Here is an 18,032-nt window from a genome sequence, read left to right as displayed (position 1 = left end):
CCACAAATCTTCTATAGGATTGAGGTCAGGGCTTTGTGATGGCCACTCCAATACTTTGACTCTGTTGTCCTTAAGACATTTTGCCACAACTTTGGAAGTATGCTTGGGGTCATTGTCCATTTGGAAGACCCATTTGCGACCCAGCTTTAACTTCCTGACTGATGTCTTGAGATGTTGCTTCAATATATCCACATATTTCCTTCCGCTTCACGGTTGGGATGATGTTCTTCGGCTTGCAAGCCTCCCCCTTTTTCCTCCAAACATAAAGATGGTCATTATGGCCAAACAGTTCTATTTTTGTTTCATCAGACCAGAGGACATTTCTCCAAAAAGTACAATCTTTGTCCCCATGTGCAGTTGCAAACCGTAGTCTGGCTTTTTTATGGCGGATTTGGAGCAGTGGCTTCTTCCTTGCTGAGCGGCCTTTCAGGTTATGTCGATATAGGACTCGTTTTAACGTGGATATAGATACTTTTTGTACCTGTTTCCTCCAGCATCTTCACAAGGTCCTTTGCTGTTGTTCGCTATTGATTTGCACTTTTCGCACCAAAGTACGTTCTTCTCTAGGAAACAGAATGCGTCTCCTTCCTGAGCAGAATGACGGCTGCGTGGTCCCATGGTGTTTATAGTTGCGTACTGTTGTTTTTACAGATGAACGTGGTACATTCAGGCGTTTGGAAATTGCTCCCAAGGATGAACCAGACTTGTGGAGGTCTACAATTTGTTTTCTGAGGTCTTGGCTAATTTCTTTAGATTTTCCCATGATGTCAAGCAAAGAGGCACTGAGTTTGAAGGTAGGCCTTGAAATACAGCCACAGGTACACCTCCAATGGACTCAAATGATGTAAATTAGCCTTTCGGAAGCTTCTACAGCCATGATATAATTTTCTGGAATTTTCCAAGCTGTTTAAAGGCACAGTCAACTTAGTGTATGTAAACTTCTGACCCACTGGAATTGTGATTATAAGTGAAATAATCTGTCTGTAAACAAGTGTTGGAAAAATTACTTGTGTCATGCGCAAAGTACATGTCCTAACCGACTTGGCAAAACTATAGTTTGTTGACAAGAAATTTGTGGAGTGGTTGAAAATCTAGTTTTAATGACTCTAGCCTAAGTGTATGTAAACTTCTGACTTCAACTGTAAGTATTCAGACCCTTTACTCAGTACTTTGTTGAAGCACCTTTGGCAGTGATTACAGCCTTGAGTCTTCTTGGGTATGACGCTACAAGCTTGGCACACGTGTGTTTCGGGATTTCTCCCATTTTTCTCTTCAGATCCTCTCAAGCTCTGTCAGTTTGGATGCACAGCTATTTTCAGGTTTCTCCAGAGATGTTAGATTGGGTCAAAGTCCGGGCTCTGGCTCAAGGACATTCAAAATCTTGTCCCAAAGCCACTCCTGCATTGTCTTGATAGGGCTGTTGTCCTGTTGGAAGGTGAACCTTCACCCCCAGTCTTAGGTCCTGAGCACTCTGAAGTAGATTTTCATCAAGGATCTCTGTGTACCTTTCTGCTTTCATCTTTCCCTCAATCCTGACTAGTTTCCCAGTCCCTTCCGCTGAAAAGCATCCTCACAACACAATGCTGCCACCACCTGTCATGTGTGTTTTACTGAGGAGCTGATTCCTTCTGGCCACTGCCGTATAGGCCTGATTGGTGGAGTGATGCACAGATGGTTGTCCTTCTGGAAGGTTTTCCTATCTCCACAGAGGAACTCTGTAGCTCTGTCAGACTGACCATTGGGTTCTTGGTCACCAAGGCCCTTCTCTCCTGATTGCTCAGTTTGGCCGGGCGGACAGCTCTAGGAATAGTCTTGGTGGTTCCAAACTTCTTCCATAACAGATTGATGGAGGCCACTGTGTTCTTGGGGACCTTCAATGCTCCAGAAATGTTTTGGTACCTTTCCCCAGATCTGTGCCTCGACATAATCTTGTCTCTGCGCTCTATGGATAATTTCTTTGACCTCATTACTTGTTTTTTTCTCTGACATGCACTGTCGACTGTGGGGATTTATATAGACAGGTGTGTATCAAATCAAATCAAATTTATTTATAAAGCCCTTCGTACATCAGCTGATATCTCAAAGTGCTGTACAGAAACCCAGCCTAAAACCCCAAACAGCAAGCAATGCAGGTGTAGAAGCACGGTGGCTAGGAAAAACTCCCTAGAAAGGCCAAAACCTAGGAAGAAACCTAGAGAGGAACCAGGCTATGTGGGGTGGCCAGTCCTCTTCTGGCTGTGCCGGGTGGAGATTATAACAGAACATGGCCAAGATGTTCAAATGTTCATAAATGACCAGCATGGTCGTATAATAATAAGCCAGAACAGTTGAAACTGGAGTAGCAGCACGGTCAGGTGGACTGGGGACAGCAAGGAGTCATCATGTCAGGTAGTCCTGGGGCATGGTCCTAGGGCTCAGGTCCTCCGAGAGAGAGAAAGAAAGAGAGAATTAGAGAGAGCATATGTGGGGTGGCCAGTCCTCTTCTGGCTGTGCTGGGTGGAGATTATAACAGAACATGGCCAAGATGTTAAAATCTTCATAAATGACCAGCATGGTCGAATAATAATAAGGCAGAACAGTTGAAACTGGAGAAGCAGCACGGCCAGGTGGACAAGGGACAGCAAGGAGTCATCATGTCAGGTAGTCCTGGGGCATGGTCCTAGGGCTCAGGTCAGTTGAAACTGGAGCAGCAGCACGGCCAGGTGGACTGGGGACAGCAAAGGAGTCATCATGTCAGGTAGTCCTGGGGCATGGTCCTAGGGCTCAGGTCCTCCGAGAGAGAGAAAGAAAGAGAGAAGGAGAGAATTAGAGAACGCACACTTAGATTCACACTGGACACCGAATAGGACAGGAGAAGTACTCCAGATATAACAAACTGACCCTAGCCCCCCGACACATAAACTACTGCAGCATAAATACTGGAGGCTGAGACAGGAGGGGTCAGGAGACACTGTGTCCCCATCCGAGGACACCCCCGGACAGGGCCAAACAGGAAGGATATAAGTGTACCTTTCTAAATCATGTCCAATCAATTGAATTTACCCCAGGTGGACTCCAATCAAGTTGTAGAAACATCTCAAGGATGATCAATGGAAACAGGATGCACCTGGGCTCAATTTCGAGTCTCATAGCAAACTTTCTAAAAACCTGTTTTCTCTTTTGTCATTATGGGGTGTTTGTGTGTAGATTTATGAGGGGGAATAAAAACTTGTATTCATTTTAGAATAAGGCTGTAATGTAACAAAAATGTGGAAAAAGTCAAGGGGTCTGAATACTTTCCAAATGCACTGTATATAGCATACTGTTGTATATAGCTTAACAAGTGGATTATTTTGCACTTAAGCCTAAAGTGTACTCCCGACCAAAAGCCTGTGATTTGTCTTAATCTATCAATGTGATTTTATTTGACTGAATTCATCTTTGGTTAATTCTCTGTCTGGGAAAATAAGTGCAGGTGGTGTAGCTCATCTATTCGTTTGCTCATCTATCACTGATGAGAAACATTTAGCCATAATGGAGCCTAAATCAAGTGTCGGTCTATTGTTTTCCTCGATCCCATAGGCCTTTAGGCAACTCCAAAAGACAGCGGAGGTTGTGAAATATAACACCAGACTATTATTTTCTGTCGATATCATGATGAAGATGCTTTCAATGGAAGACCCTACGCCTGCTCCCTAACAAAGTGAAGTGAGGGTAGGAAAGAGATGTGGATCGAAAAAGCATGAGGCTGCCTTGGGCTCTTTCAAAATATCACCTATTGTTTAATATGTCAGTGGTTCCACACTGCCATGATGCAAGTTGTGTGGGAAAAATAGTATTTTTATTATTTGTTATATTTCTTTATATTCTTAGCCTACTGTAAAATAAATGTGTGTTGACTGTGATCAGGGTAGCCTAAGAGTTGTCTTGTCTGTTTAATTAACATAATAACTATTGATTTCATGTTCATGGATCAGCCATGTAGCATATAGGCTGCACAGACCAGTTACATCATTCATCTGAAAATATGCCATTCTATTCATTTGAAAATACATTTTTATTAGTCTTATGTTTCTTAGGACCTGAAAAAACAAATGAATAATGGATTGTGATTGTGTATATTCAATGGATTTATTCAAATAGATTTCCACCCACATCGGCTCACTCCTAAACTTGCCGGCATGTGTACGGGAGATATAAGAAGCTTATCCTGGCAAGAGTATGGTCGAATGGGACTTCATGAATTGGGCTCTAAAAAAATTGGCCTGTTTTTTTTTTCTTTTTCTTACAAGGCACCATACCGTAAAGTCTGTTTGTAAAGGGTATCTGTGTAACTCAACGCATGAATTAATCATCAGCTCTCACTCTCCCTCTATCTCTGTCTCACACACACACACACACACACACACACACACACACACACACACACACTCAGAATGAGCGTATGAATAAAGCAGCAGGCCAGGTTCATGGACATTAATATTTATGAGTGTTTATGCACGCGCTGTGTGATGTTCTAAAACAACCCCCTCCCCCTCTCTTGCTGTTACCTAGCCACTGCTTTCTACTGTGTGTGTACGTGTGTGTGTCAGCAGGTGTAAAACAGAGCCCCTGATGGGTATCTCAAACTGCTGCCTGTGGCCATTTCCCTCACTCTACTCTAGCCACCCTCAACTCTCTCTCTTTTCCGCTCTCTCTCTTTTCCGCTCTCTCTCTCTCTCTTCCACTCTCTCTCTTTCTCTCCCTCTCTCTTTTCCACTCTATCTCTCTCTCTCTCCCTCTCTCTTTTCCGCTCTCTCTCTCTCTTTCTCTTTTCCGCTCTCTCTCTCTCTTTTCCACTCTCTGTCTCTCTCTCTCTCTCTCTCTCTCTCTCTCTCTCTCTCTCTTCCACTCTCTGTCTCTCTCTTCCTATCCCTCTCTCTTTTCCGCTCTCTTGCTCTATTTTCTTTATTTTTTGCTCGGTCTCCCTCCTCCCTCTCTCGTTTCTCGTCTCTCACACACTTGTGTGTGTTATTTCTCTCTTACTCACTCCATATGTCTCTCCTCCTCCCCTTCTCCCTTGTGTCTTTCTCTCTGGCTCTGTTTTGCTCTCTCTTTCACTCTCTCTCCCTCCCTCTCACTCTCCCTCTCGTGGCAACATTCATACTTGGCTAATACGGTGGTTATCAGAGACTTGAATCGCAGTGCTGTCTCTGGGACACACACACTTAGACGCAAGGTCTACAACAAACGTGGGCTACACCCCACACACAGACAAGTGAGACGCAGGGCATTTGAAAGAGCGGACAAACGCACATGCGCTCACACACACACACACACACACACAAAGGAACACACAGTGCTCTCAGAAAGAAAATATTGGGAGGTTGTTCTTTATCTTTAATGGGTGTTTCTTTACTGTTCAGCAGTAGCTCTGCTTACAGTCACAAACACAGCTGCTGTGTGTATGTGTGCACACGTGTGTGTTTGTATGCATATATTTGTTTGTGATGGAGCCGTAGAAGAAGGCAGATGTTTTACGTGTCCCCAACCGATTGTATTTTTTTGTTTGTTTATTTGCGTTTTTTGTAACTTATTGTTTACTTGTTTTGTACATAATGTCGGCGCTACCGTCTTTTATGACCGAAAATGACATCAGGACTGCGATTACTCACCACGGACTGGCAGAATCCTTTTTTTCCTTGAACGAGCCTGACGTGAACAATATGCTGCTTTCTCTGGAACAGGCCCAGATCCCCGTGATTTCCCTGAAGAGGAGGTGGAGAAAAAGGGGCCAGAGGGCAGGCTGCCTTCTGAGAATTCGTAGGCGATCTAATAAACCTCCACTTCCTTCCATTCTACTAGTAAACATGCAATCTTTGGAGATTAAAATAGATGACCTACACAGAAGATTAAACTACCAACGGGACATTCAAAACTAGAAAATCTTATGCTTCACAGGGTCCTGGCTAAACGACGACACTATCAACATACAACTGGCTGGTTAAACGCTGTAACGGAAGGACAGAACAGCAGCGTCTGGTAAGACGAGGTGTGGCAGACTATGTATTTTTGTAAATAACAGCTGGTGCACGATATCTAAGGAAGTCTCAAGCTATTGCTCGCCTGAGGAAGAGTATCTCATGATAAGCTGTAGACCACACTGTATTTTTCGTAGCTGTTTACATACCACCACAGTCAGAGGCTGGCACTAAGACAGCATTGAATTAGCTGTGTTCCACCATAAGCTAACAAGAAAACGCTCACCCAGAGGCGGCGCTCCTAGTAGCCGGGAACTTTAATGCAGGGAAACTTAAATCCGTTTTACCAAATTTCTATCAGCATGTTAAATGTGCAACCAGAGGGGGAAAAAACTCTGGACCACCTTTACTCCACACACAGAGATGTATACAAAGCTCTGCCTCGCCCTCCATTTGGCAAATCTGACCATAATTCTATCCTCCTGATTCCTGCTTACAAATAAAAATTCAAGCAGGAAGCTCCAGTGACTAGATCAATAAAAAAGTGGTCAGATGAAGCAGATGCTGAACTACAGGACTGTTTTGCTATCACAGACTGGAATATGTTCCCGGGATTCCTCCGACGCCATTGAGGAGTACACCACATCAGTCACTGGCTTCATCAATAAGTGCATTGATGATGTCGTCCCCACAATGACCATACGTACATACCCCAACCAGAAGCCATGGATTACAGGCAGCATCCTCACTGTGCGAAAGGCTAGAGCTGCCGCTTTCAAGGAGCGGGACTCTAACCTGGAAGCTTATAATAAATCCCGCTATGCCCTCCGACGAACCATCAAACAGGCAAAGTGTCAATACAGGACTAAGATCGAATCATACTACACCAGCTCTGACGCTCGTCGGATGTGGCAGGGCTTGCAAACCATTACAGACTACAAAGGGAAGTACAGCTACAGCTGCCCAGTGACACGAGCCTACCAGACAAGCTAAACTACTTCTATGATCACTTCGAGGCAAATAACGCTGTTCCGGAAGACTGTGTAATCACGCTCTCCGCAGAGAAGAAGCCGATGGGATTAAGACCTTTTAAACAGGTCAACATTCACAAGGCCACAGTGCCAGACGGATTACCAGGACGTGTACTGCGAGCAAACCCTAGATCCACTCCAATTTGTTATTTGTTGACTACAGTTCAGTGTTCAACACCATAGTTCCCTCAAAGCTCATCACTAAGCTAAGGACCCTGGGACTAAACACCTCCCTCTGCAACTGGATTCTGGACTTCCTGACGGGCCGCCCCCAGGTGGTAAGGGTAGGTAACAACATATCCGCCACGCTGATCCTCATCACGGGGGCCCCTCAGGGGTGCGTGCTCAGTCCCATCCTGTACTCCCTGTTCACCCACGACTGCAAGACCAGGCACGACTCCAACACCATCATTAAGTTTGCAGACAACGCAACAGTGGTAGGCCTGATCACCGACAATGACAAGACAGCCTATAGGTAGGAGGTCAGAGACCTGGCCGTGTGTTGCCAGGACAACAACCTCTCCCTTCAACGTGATCAAGACAAAGGAGATGATTGTGGACTACAGGAAAAAGAGGACCGAGCAGGCCCCATTCTCATCGACGGGGCTGCAGTGAAGCAGGTTGAGAGCTTCAAGTTCCTTGGTGTCTACATCACCAACAAACTAACATGGTCCAAGCACACCAAGACAGTTGTGAAGAGGTCACAACAAAACCTATTCCCCCTCAGGGGACTGAAAAGATTTGGCATGGGTCCTCAAAAGGTTCTACAGCTGCACCGTCGAGATCATCCTGGTTGCATCACTGCCTGGTACGGCAACTGCTCGGCCTCCGACCGCAAGGCACTACAGAGGGTAATGCGAACGGCCCAGTTCTTCTTCTGTGCGCCTTTACATTGGCTCTCTGTGCTCCATGTGTGGTAGAGCGAGAGAAGCTCTTATTAGGGTCAATCTATTTGAATTCAATCATTTTCTGACAGCACCCTTCCAGACATGTTTTCCCATGGAAGAAGTGTTCAGAAAGTGCCTTTTTGGACCTGAATGACAAAACCTTCAGGAGAAAGAGGTGCTCAAAGTGGATCCATTTTGCATCCCCCATCCTACCATGAGACATCCATGTCTTCATCACTGGAAAAGATAAACGGTTGAATTTGATATCATTTTGAAGCTGACACACAGGTGGCCAAAATATGGTACAATTTCTCAACAAAAAATGTTAATACAAGTTATGACATTGTTTTACCTTTTAATGTCAATTATCTAACAACGCATATTTGCACATGTTGTAGCTTAGACCATACTTTACATAATCGTTGGGTGTTTGTGTTTTGGCCTCCATCGGTTGAGACACAATATGCTCTAGAGTCTTGGTGGGTGTCAGGATTTGGCTGATAAATGTACTAAAAAGGGAATACAATTCAAATTTGACTTTCAAATGGTATTATATCAATCTCTACCGTTTATATGTTCCTGTGATGAAGACATGGATGTTTTACGGTATGGTGGGGTATGCAAAATGGGTCAACTTTGAGCACTTCCATCTCTTTAATGTTTTGTCAGGTCCAAAACGCCACTTTCTGATCACTTCTGCAACGGGCAAATATGTATGGAAGGTTTCGTTCAAATCAAAAGGGGTGCTATCAAAAAGTGATTGAATTCAAATGGATTTACCCATTACTGTGGCTAATGTGCGTCATTAACGGAGGGCCATCAGACTCTCAGCCATGCGCATAATTACTGTTTCATTATCCTCCGCTCCCGAGGAGCACCAGGCCTCTGACACGCGAGAGCTGTGATTTAAAAACACCACACACATGGAAGATCTTTTAACACAAACATTGTGTAGTATTCTACTTAGTCCTGGTGTTTGATTTAAAAACCTTGTTGTGGTTGGTGGAGTATCACTTCCTTCGTCTTTCTCATGGTAATGTGTGTGTGTTCCAGCACAACAAGACCTCTGGGTTTAGGATTAGTTGGTCATGCCTGAGACAGTGTCAGGTAGAGTGGGGAGTAGAGACATAGAGATGCCTAGCCCCATATGTTAAGGTCGGTCACCAGGGTCAGCGCACATTTTTCACATTGACTAAGTTGCCTGTTTTCAATCAGATCAAGCGTTACCCGGTGATAACAGACACCCGCGTAGCGGATGTTTTGGCGTGTCGGAGGTGGAACTGCGTTGGAGTAGTCAAATTGGTGTGTAGCTGCGCTTGCAATCATAGTCACGAAGCCACACCCGCCCACTCCTGCTAGAAGTGCGGAAGGAGAAAGTGTAGGCTGTATAGATATAATTATGCTCAAATGTAAAAATTATTAATCTAAGGGTTTTTATCATCCTAATTGAGGTGTAGATTACGTCTGTCATCCTAACGGAGGTATAGATTACGCCTGTCATCCTAACGGAGGTGTAGATTACGCCTGTCATCCTAACGGAGGTGTAGATTACGCCTGTCATCCTAACGGAGGTGTAGATTACGCCTGTCATCCTAACGGAGGTGTAGATTACGCCTATCATCCTAACGGAGGTGTAGATTATGTCTGTCATCCTAACGGAGGTGTAGATTACGCCTGTCATCCTAACGGAGGTGTAGATTACGCCTGTCATCCTAACGGAGGTGTAGATTACGCCTGTCATCCTAACGGAGGTGTAGATTACGCCTGTCATCCTAACGGAGGTGTAGATTACGCCTGTCATCCTAACGGAGGTGTAGATTACGCCTGTCATCCTAGCGGAGGTGTAGATTACGCCTGTCATCCTAACGGAGGTGTAGATTACGCCTGTCATCCTAACGGAGGTGTAGATTACGCCTGTCATCCTAACGGAGGTGTAGATTACGCCTGTCATCCTAACGGAGGTGTAGATTACGCCTGTCATCCTAACTGAGGTGTAGATTACGTCTGTCATCCTAATTGAGGTGTAGATTACGTCTATCATCCTAATTGAGGTGTAGCATACAACTCACATTCCAGTGTTCCAACTTGTTAACAAGGCTGCATGGGATTTCTATTAATGCGACTCCATGCAGCCATTGGCAATGTCCGCTTTAGGTATAATGCCAGGAGCCACTTGTGGATTTGACGGCTCTAACGCAGTTCCGACACCGTCTAAACAACCGCTATGCGGATGTTGGTTAAAGCGGATCTGATTGAATCGATCCCTAAACAGCTAAACCCGCATTCCATTTATTTATGCAGAAAATGTACCGCAACGCTGTGGGAGCTTAGAAGCTTTTTCTCCAAAATCCCCCACCAACGAGATCACACACACACAGGCGAGATCAAATACCACCGGGGGGCTCTCGTGATTTTCATTTGAATTGTTTAAAAGGCGTGCGTTAGCGCGAGCACGCCTCGGGGTCTGTCTAGTGAGTAATTAATTTTTTGCCTGGTTGGAAGAGTCTGGAGGCTCGTGGGTCTGCCTCGTGGTGGAGGGAGTGTGTGTGTGTGTGTGTGTGTGTGTGTGTGTGTGTGTGTGTGTGTGTGTGTGTGTCCTTGTAGATGGAGAGAGAGAAATAGAGAGAGGAGGGGCGCTGGCCAGACTCCCCGCGTACTTAGGAGAAAAAAAGCAATTCAGCAGCAAATCGATTGTGGGCCCTGTCTACTTCCGGCAGCTACAGTCCTCAGTCTACCGGGAATTGAATAACGGACTGTCAAAGCTTTCCACCAGGGGACTTACAAACCGTTACCATTTATAGCAAAGTTTAGAATTCATTAAATAATGTCCTTTTTTTGTTAGAATCTTATTAATTGTGTTTATTTGATTTTATAGGCTGTGTCATTTAAAATTCCTTGTCCGATCTGGTGAAAAGTGTCTCTACTTCTTTGTATTTAGTTCACCTGGAAACACAGATTTTTCATTAAAGGAACAATTTGCACACACATACAACTATACACACATTCTCTCCCTTTCTCCCTGTGTGTGTGTGTGTGTGTGTGTGTGTGTGTGTGTGTGTGTGCGTGTACATATATGTGAAACACCAGGTGGTGCTGACACGAGACAGAACCTCTTGTGTTGGCACTTTTGATGTCGGGCAGGGAGATGGTGCTCTCTCTATTTTTATCTCTCTCTCTCACTTTCCCATAAGAAATGGCCAACTGTGTCAGTCTCCTGTGTATCCAAAATCTAGACTTTCTCTCCTCTGAAGTAGTGTCTCAAAGCTTTCCACCACAGAACTTCCAACCCCTTGCCATTTATATTCAAGTTTACAATTCATGAAATCATTATTTTGTTTGTTTTAATCATGTTCATTTCATTTATCTGATTTTATTGGCGGTGTCATTTAAAATTCCTTGTCAGATGTGTCTCTACTTCTCTGCATTTAGTTCACGTGGAAACACAGATTTTTCATTAAAGGAACAATTGGCGCACATATACAGCTAAACTAAGTATAAACAAACATAGATTATGTTTGTTTTTGTCTTCCCCACACATTTTCACACACCTTTTCTCCCTGTCTGATCTCTCACAAAGTAACACAACAGTGTGTGTAGTGTTTTGTTTAACTATCCTTGTGGGTACCAGAAGTGGGTACCACAAAGGGTACCACAAAGAAAATTGGGACAAGTGGGGACATTTTGCATGTTCCCCATGAGGAAAGATGCTATTTTAGGCTTAGGGGTTAGGTTTAGGGTCAGGGTTGCAATTAGGGTTAGAATTAAGTTTAAGGTTAGGTATGGGTTAAGGTTATGGTTAGGTTAGGGTTAGATTTAGGGTTAGGAGTTACGGAAAATAGGTTTTTGGATGGGAATCAATTATTTGGTCCCCACAAGTATAGCGATACAAAACTGTGTGTGTGTGTGCGTGCACACGTATGTGAAACACCAGGTGGTGCTGACACGAGACAGAACCTCTTGTGTTGGCACTTTTGATGTTGCCAGGGAGATGGCTCTCTCTTTCTCTTTCCCATAGGAAATGGCCAACTGTCAGTCTCCTCTTGATACAAAATCTAGACTTTATCTATCACTCCTCTGAAATAGTATGTGTGTGAAGTATTTATTTAAACGCTATCTCTGTCTCTCCAGGTGTCTTTGGCTGAGGAGATAAAGCCGTTGAAGTGGTATCCATCCGTTTATCTCCTGGTGTCTCTGTTCCCCCTCATCAACAGGTAAGACACACACAGACGAACCAGAGATTGTCATTGTCGAGACAGTGTGTGTCTTTTTCAGCATTTTAAGCATGTCTGGTTCCATCCCTATTGTATGTCCAGTCACACATTTGGCTTCCACTCCTATCCTCCTGTCACCTTTTTAGGCCTTTTTTTTAATACATTGACAAGAGTTTAAGGAGATTCTCCAGAGGTATAAAACAAATCCTGAGGTCAGGATGCAGTTTTAATGTAATGTAAACATGCACACTTTTCATATCTCGACCGTTACCTCCGGAGGTCGCCCACAACACTTGCCTGACAGTTGCCCCCCTCAAAGCAGGGCAGTGTAAACAGGAATTGTCTCGTTGAGCCCATCTCTCCTACAGTATAAATGACAGAGCAACGTTTTTCAAACAGCTGAAATGTTTAGGCATTTCTTAATATTACTGACTTGTTTTATTGAGTTTTGGTCAGAAATTGCAGTGAAAGACCATATCTCAGAAGTTGATGCTGTAACTTTAAGGGAATCTCAGAACACCATACTTTAATTCAATTCAAAAGCAAGCAGGAACGCAAGCATTAACTGCCCAGTGAATTAACATTTTCAGTCGCAATTTGCTTATTTTCATGTATTTGATTCAATGAGGCATGGTTTGTTCTATGGTAGGCTGAAAAGAAATCTAGCTGTGATTCAGCTAACTAGCTGTCTAACTTAGCGAGTAAGTTAGTTTGTGAGGAGGATAAAAACATTTTGTTTAGCTTACTACCTACCAGTACCAGTCAAACGTTTGGACACACCTACTCATTCCATGGTTTTTCTTTATTTTTTACTATGTTCTACATTGTAGAATAATAGGTAAGACATCACAACTATGAAATAATGCATAGGGAATCATGTAGTAAACAAAAAAGTGTTAAACAAATAAATAAATAAAAATATATAGCCACCCTTTGTCTTGATGACAGCTCTGCACACTCTTGGAATTCTCTCAACCAGCTTCATGAGGTAGTCACCTGGAATGCATTTCAATTAACAGGTGTGCCTTGTTAATTTCTTTAATTCTTAATTTATTTGAGACAATCAGTTGTGACAAGGTAGGGGTGGTATACAGCCCTATTTGGTAAAAGACTGTGTCCATATTATGGCAAGAACAGCTCAAGTGAGCAAAGATAAATGACAGTCTGTTACTTTAAGACAAGTTCATTTAATCCGGAAAATCTCAAGAACTTTGAAAGTTAAGTGCAGTCGCAAAAACCATCAAGCGCTATGGTGAAACTGGCTGTCATGAGGACCGCCACAGGAAAAGAAGACCCAGAGTTACCTCTGCTGCAGAGGATAAGTTCATTAGAGTTACCAGCCTCAGAAATTGCAGCCCAATTAAATGCTTCACAGAGATCAAGTAACAGACACATCTCAACATCAACTGTTCAGAGGAGGCTGCATCAATCAGGCCATCATGGTGAAATTGCTGCAAAGACACCTCTACTAAAGGACACCAATAAGAAGAAGAGACTTGCTTGGGCCAAGAAACCCGAGCAATGGACATTAGACCGGTGGAAATCTGTCCTTTGGTCTGATGAGTCCAAATTTTGGGTCCAACCACCATGTCTTTGTGAGACGTGGAGTAGGTGAACGGATGATCTCTGCATGTGTAGTTCCCACCGTGAAGCATGGAGGAGGAGTTTTGGAAAAGCATTCCAGGTGAAGCTGGTTGGGAGAATGCCAAGAGTGTGCAAATCTGTCATCAAGGCAAATGGTGACTACTTTGAAGAATCTGAAATATAAAATATTTGGATTTGTTTAACACTTTTTTGGTTACTTCCATAGTTTGATGTCTTCACTGTTATTCTACAATGTAGTAATAGTAAAAATAAAGCAAAATCCTTGAATGAGTAGGTGTGTCCAAACTTTGGACTGGTACTGTAGCTCTGTATGGTATGTATGACACTCTATGATAATGTTACTGTACTTGATATTTATATGAGAGGGTTACAATTTTAATTTTTGCTATGCTGGAAGTTACTTGATGACGCAAATGTTGTTATCTAACGTTAGCTAGCTACCAGCTGTGCCACTTTGGCTGTGTTATTGTCTTGCAGTTAAATATGTGCATGGACGAGAAAATAAACCATGCTTGTGAATTGTTGCAATTTTCAAGATTGTTTTATGGTTTTGTTGCATTACTCAAGACTGTAATATGGGAGATGCATGAAAAGGTGCTTGCATAGCTCGCTATTTGAATGGTTTACATACGTCCACTTCAGTTACACTACACGTGTCGCGTCACCATCAGTCATTTTCTACCTGCTACACAGAGCATGCTGTTTGAGAGCAGAGTGGAAGAGCATCTTTAATATATTTCATCGACTATGCATAAATACAGTAGCTTTGGTCCAGTTTTCACAAAGCTACTCATTGAATTGTTGCTAGTGGTTGTGCTAAATTATCCTTTAAGTTGTTTTTGTTTACATTGTGAACATCGTCAATGTAGCTAGCTAGCTAGAGTTTCTGCTAGCTAGTAGCTTCTTGACTTCATCGATGTCAGTAAAATAACCAGTGGTGTATAGTCGAGGCCAAATGCATCTTCACTAGAATGCTAGAGTGAACGCACGTGTCAGCCGTCAAGAATTGAACAATAGCGATCCTTGAGCTTGGACGCTGCAAGTGGACGCGATGCATCACGAGCGCAACGTATAGCAGCTTTTATTCATTTCAAAGGAAGCATCTCCTCAATGGATGAAGGCCGGACGCTCGATGGCTGTAGTGTAGCAGGGCCATTAACCTACTGGCTACCTGTGACATTTACGGTACATTTGAGCTTCGAAGCGAGAACATCACTCAAACCCTCTCTCAGCTCGTGACATTCCCGTTGCTAATGTAAATTGAAAAGTGGATGTACATATTATGTCAATTGAATCTCATCCCGATACCTCTACTCCAACTTTATCTCTCTGTCCCTCTATCTTTCCTTCTTTCCATTGCCCTCAAACACCCCTCTCCCTTTCTCTGCCTTTATAAATAGACTGCTGAAAGATTCAGATTCTAAAGAGCACAGAGCTTTGTGCCTTAGGCAAACTGTGTGTTTGTGTTTGAACACTTAAATTAGTAAATTAGTTTTACTCTCCCAACTGTGATTTTTAGTTCCTGGAGGAGTGTATTTGTTTGTGTGTTTGTGACTGCAAATACTACTAACGCCCATCAGTGCCATTTATTTACAGAGCGCAGTTGCCGTGACTCAATGGTCACGTGGAATTTGAATGCGGTCATGACTAATGACAGCTGGTGTGGCGGCAATACGGTCACTGTAACAGCCCTGATGGTAAAAGTTCCACCTCTCCGTCCCTTTCTCCCTCCTTCTCTACCTCCATTCTTTCTTCCCTACTTCTCTCCCTCTCTCTCTACCTCAATCTCTCCCACCCTCTGTCCCTCAATCTCTCCCTCTCTCTGTCCCTCAACTTCTCCCTCTCTCTGTCCCTCAATCTCTCCCTCTCCCTCAATCTGTCCCTCAATCTGTCCCTCTCTCTGTCCCTCTCTCTGTCCCTCTCTCTGTCCCTCAATCTGTCCCTCTCTCTGTCCCTCTCTCTGTCCCTCTCTCTGTCCCTCTCTCTCTCCCTCTCTCTGTCCCTCTCTCTCTCCCTCTCTCTGTCCCTCTCTCTCTCCCTCTCTCTGTCTCTCTTTCTGTCCCTCAATCTCTCCCTCTCTCTGTCCCTCTCTCTGTCCCTCCCTGTCTCCCTCTCTCTGTCCCAATCTCTCCCTCCTCTCTCTGTCCCTCAATCTCTCCCTCCTCTCTCTCTGTCCCTCAATCTCTCCCTCTCTCTGTCCCTCAATCTCTCCCTCTCTCTGTCCCTCAATCTCTCTGTCCCTCAATCTCTCCCTCTCTCTGTCCCTCTCTCTCCCTCTCTCTGTCCCTCCCTCTCTCCCTCTCTCTGTCCCTCAATCTCTCCCTCTCTCTGTCCCTCAATCTCTCCCTCTCTCTGTCCCTCTCTCTGTCCCTCAATCTCTCCCTCTCTCTGTCCCTCAATCTCTCCCTCTCTCTGTCCCTCTCTCTGTCCCTCAATCTCTCCCTCTCTCTGTCCCTCTCTCTGTCCCTCTCTCTGCCCCTCTCTCTGTCCCTCTCTCTGTCCCTCTCTCTGTCCCTCTCTCTGTCCCTCTCTCTGTCCCTCTCTCTGTCCCTCAATCTCTCCCTCTCTCTGTCCCTCTCTCTGTCCCTCCCTCTCTCCCTCTCTCTGTCCCTCAATCTCTCCCTCTCTCTGTCCCTCCCTCTCTCTGTCCCTCAATCTCTCTCTCTCTCTGTCCCTCCCTCTCTCTGTCCCTCAATCTCTCCCTCTCTCTGTCCCTCAATCTCTCCCTCTCTCTGTCCCTCAATCTCTCCCTCTCTCTGTCCCTCAATCTCTCCCTCCTCTCTCTCCTCTCTCTGTCCCTCCCTCTCTCCCCCTCTCTCTCCCTCTCTCTGTCCCTCCCTCTCTCTCCCTCTCTGTCCCTCCCTCTCCCTCCCTCTCTCTCTCTCTGTCCCTCAATCTTTCCCTCTCTCTGTCCCTCAATCTTTCCCTCTCTCTGTCCCTCAATCGCTCCCTCTCTCTGTCCCTCTCTCTGTCCCTCCCTCTCTCTGTCCCTCAATCTTTCCCTCTCTCTGTCCCTCCCTCTCTCTGTCCCTCAATCTTTCCCTCTCTCTGTCCCTCCCTCTCTCTGTCCCTCCCTCTCTCCCTCTCTCTGTCCCTCAATCTCTCCCTCTCTCTGTCCCTCAATCTCTCCCTCTCTCTGTCCCTCAATCTCTCCCTCTCTCTGTCCCTCAATCTCTCCCTCCCTCTCTCCCCTCTCTCTGTCCCTCAATCTCTCCCTCTCTCTGTCCCTCCTCTCTCTGTTCCTCAATCTCTCTCTCTCTCTGTCCCTCCCTCTCTCTGTCCCTCAATCTCTCCTCTCTCTCTCTGTCCCTCAATCTCTCCCTCTCTCTGTCCCTCCCTCTCTCTCTGTCCCTCAATCTCTCCCTCTCTCTGTCCCTCTCTCTGTCCCTCAATCTCTCCCCTCTCTCTGTCCCTCAATCTCTCCCCTCTCTCTGTCCCTCCTCTCCCTCTCTCCCTCCCTCTCTCTGTCCCTCAATCTCTCCTCTCTGTCCCTCAATCTCTCCTCTCTCTGTCCCTCCCTCTCTCTCGTCCCTCAATCTCTCCTCTCTCTCTGTCCCTCAATCTCTCCCTCTCTCTGTCCCTCTCTCTGTCCCTCAATCTCTGTCCCTCAATCTCTCCCTCTCTCTGTCCCTCAATCTCTCCCCTCTCTCTGTCCCTCCTCTCCCTCTCTCCCCTCTCTCCCTCTCTGTCCCTCAATCTCTCCCTCTCTCTGTCCCAATCTCCCTCTGTCCCTCAATCTGTCTCTCTCTCTCTGTCCCTCCCTCTCTCTGTCCCTCTCTCTCCCTCTCTCTGTCCCTCAATCTCTCCCTCTCTCTGTCCCTCCCTCTCTGTCCCTCAATCTCTCCCTCTCTCTGTCCCTCTCTCTGTCCCTCAATCTCTCCCTCTCTCTCTGTCCCTCTCTCTGTCCCTCTCTCTGTCCCTCCCTCTCTCTGTCCCTCAATCTTTCCCTCTCTCTGTCCCTCAATCTCTCCCTCTCTCTGTCCCTCCCTCTCTCTGTCCCTCCCTCTCTCCCTATCTCTGTCCCTCCCTCTCTCTGTCCCTCAATCTCTCCCTCTCTCTGTCCCTCAATCTCTCCTTCTCTCTGTCCCTCAATCTCTCCCTCTCTCTGTCCCTCTCTCTGTCCCTCAATCTCTCCCTCTCTCTGTCCCTCTCTCTGTCCCTCCCTCTCTCCCTCTCTCTGTCCCTCTCTCTGTCCCTCTCTCTGTCCCTCTCTCTGTCCCTCTCTCTGTCCCTCTCTCTGTCCCTCAATCTCTCCCTCTCTCTGTCCCTCAATCTCTCCCTCTCTCTGTCCCTCTCTCTGTCCCTCAATCTCTCCCTCTCTCTGTCCCTCAATCTCTCCCTCTCTCTGTCCCTCAATCT

The 18,032-nt window shown here is 45.4% G+C and overlaps 1 protein-coding gene across 3 annotated transcripts in view; it reads left to right on the top strand.

Annotated features, from left to right (window-relative positions):
* si:dkey-100n23.5 overlaps nt 1-18,032 on the top strand; it is a 119,971-nt gene that overhangs the window by 54,628 nt on the left and 47,311 nt on the right. For all 3 annotated transcript variants that reach the window (XM_029653635.2, XM_029653708.2, XM_029653778.2), the window contains one exon: nt 11,986-12,068. In XM_029653635.2, coding sequence (XP_029509495.1) covers nt 11,986-12,068 — 83 coding nt within the window. The remainder of the gene's footprint in view (nt 1-11,985; nt 12,069-18,032) is intronic.

This window comes from Oncorhynchus nerka, linkage group LG1, assembly GCF_034236695.1.
Source record: "Oncorhynchus nerka isolate Pitt River linkage group LG1, Oner_Uvic_2.0, whole genome shotgun sequence".
NCBI lineage: Eukaryota > Metazoa > Chordata > Actinopteri > Salmoniformes > Salmonidae > Oncorhynchus > Oncorhynchus nerka.
The sequence above is the reverse complement of the archived record's forward strand: the minus strand, read 5'-3'. Positions and strand labels throughout refer to the sequence as shown.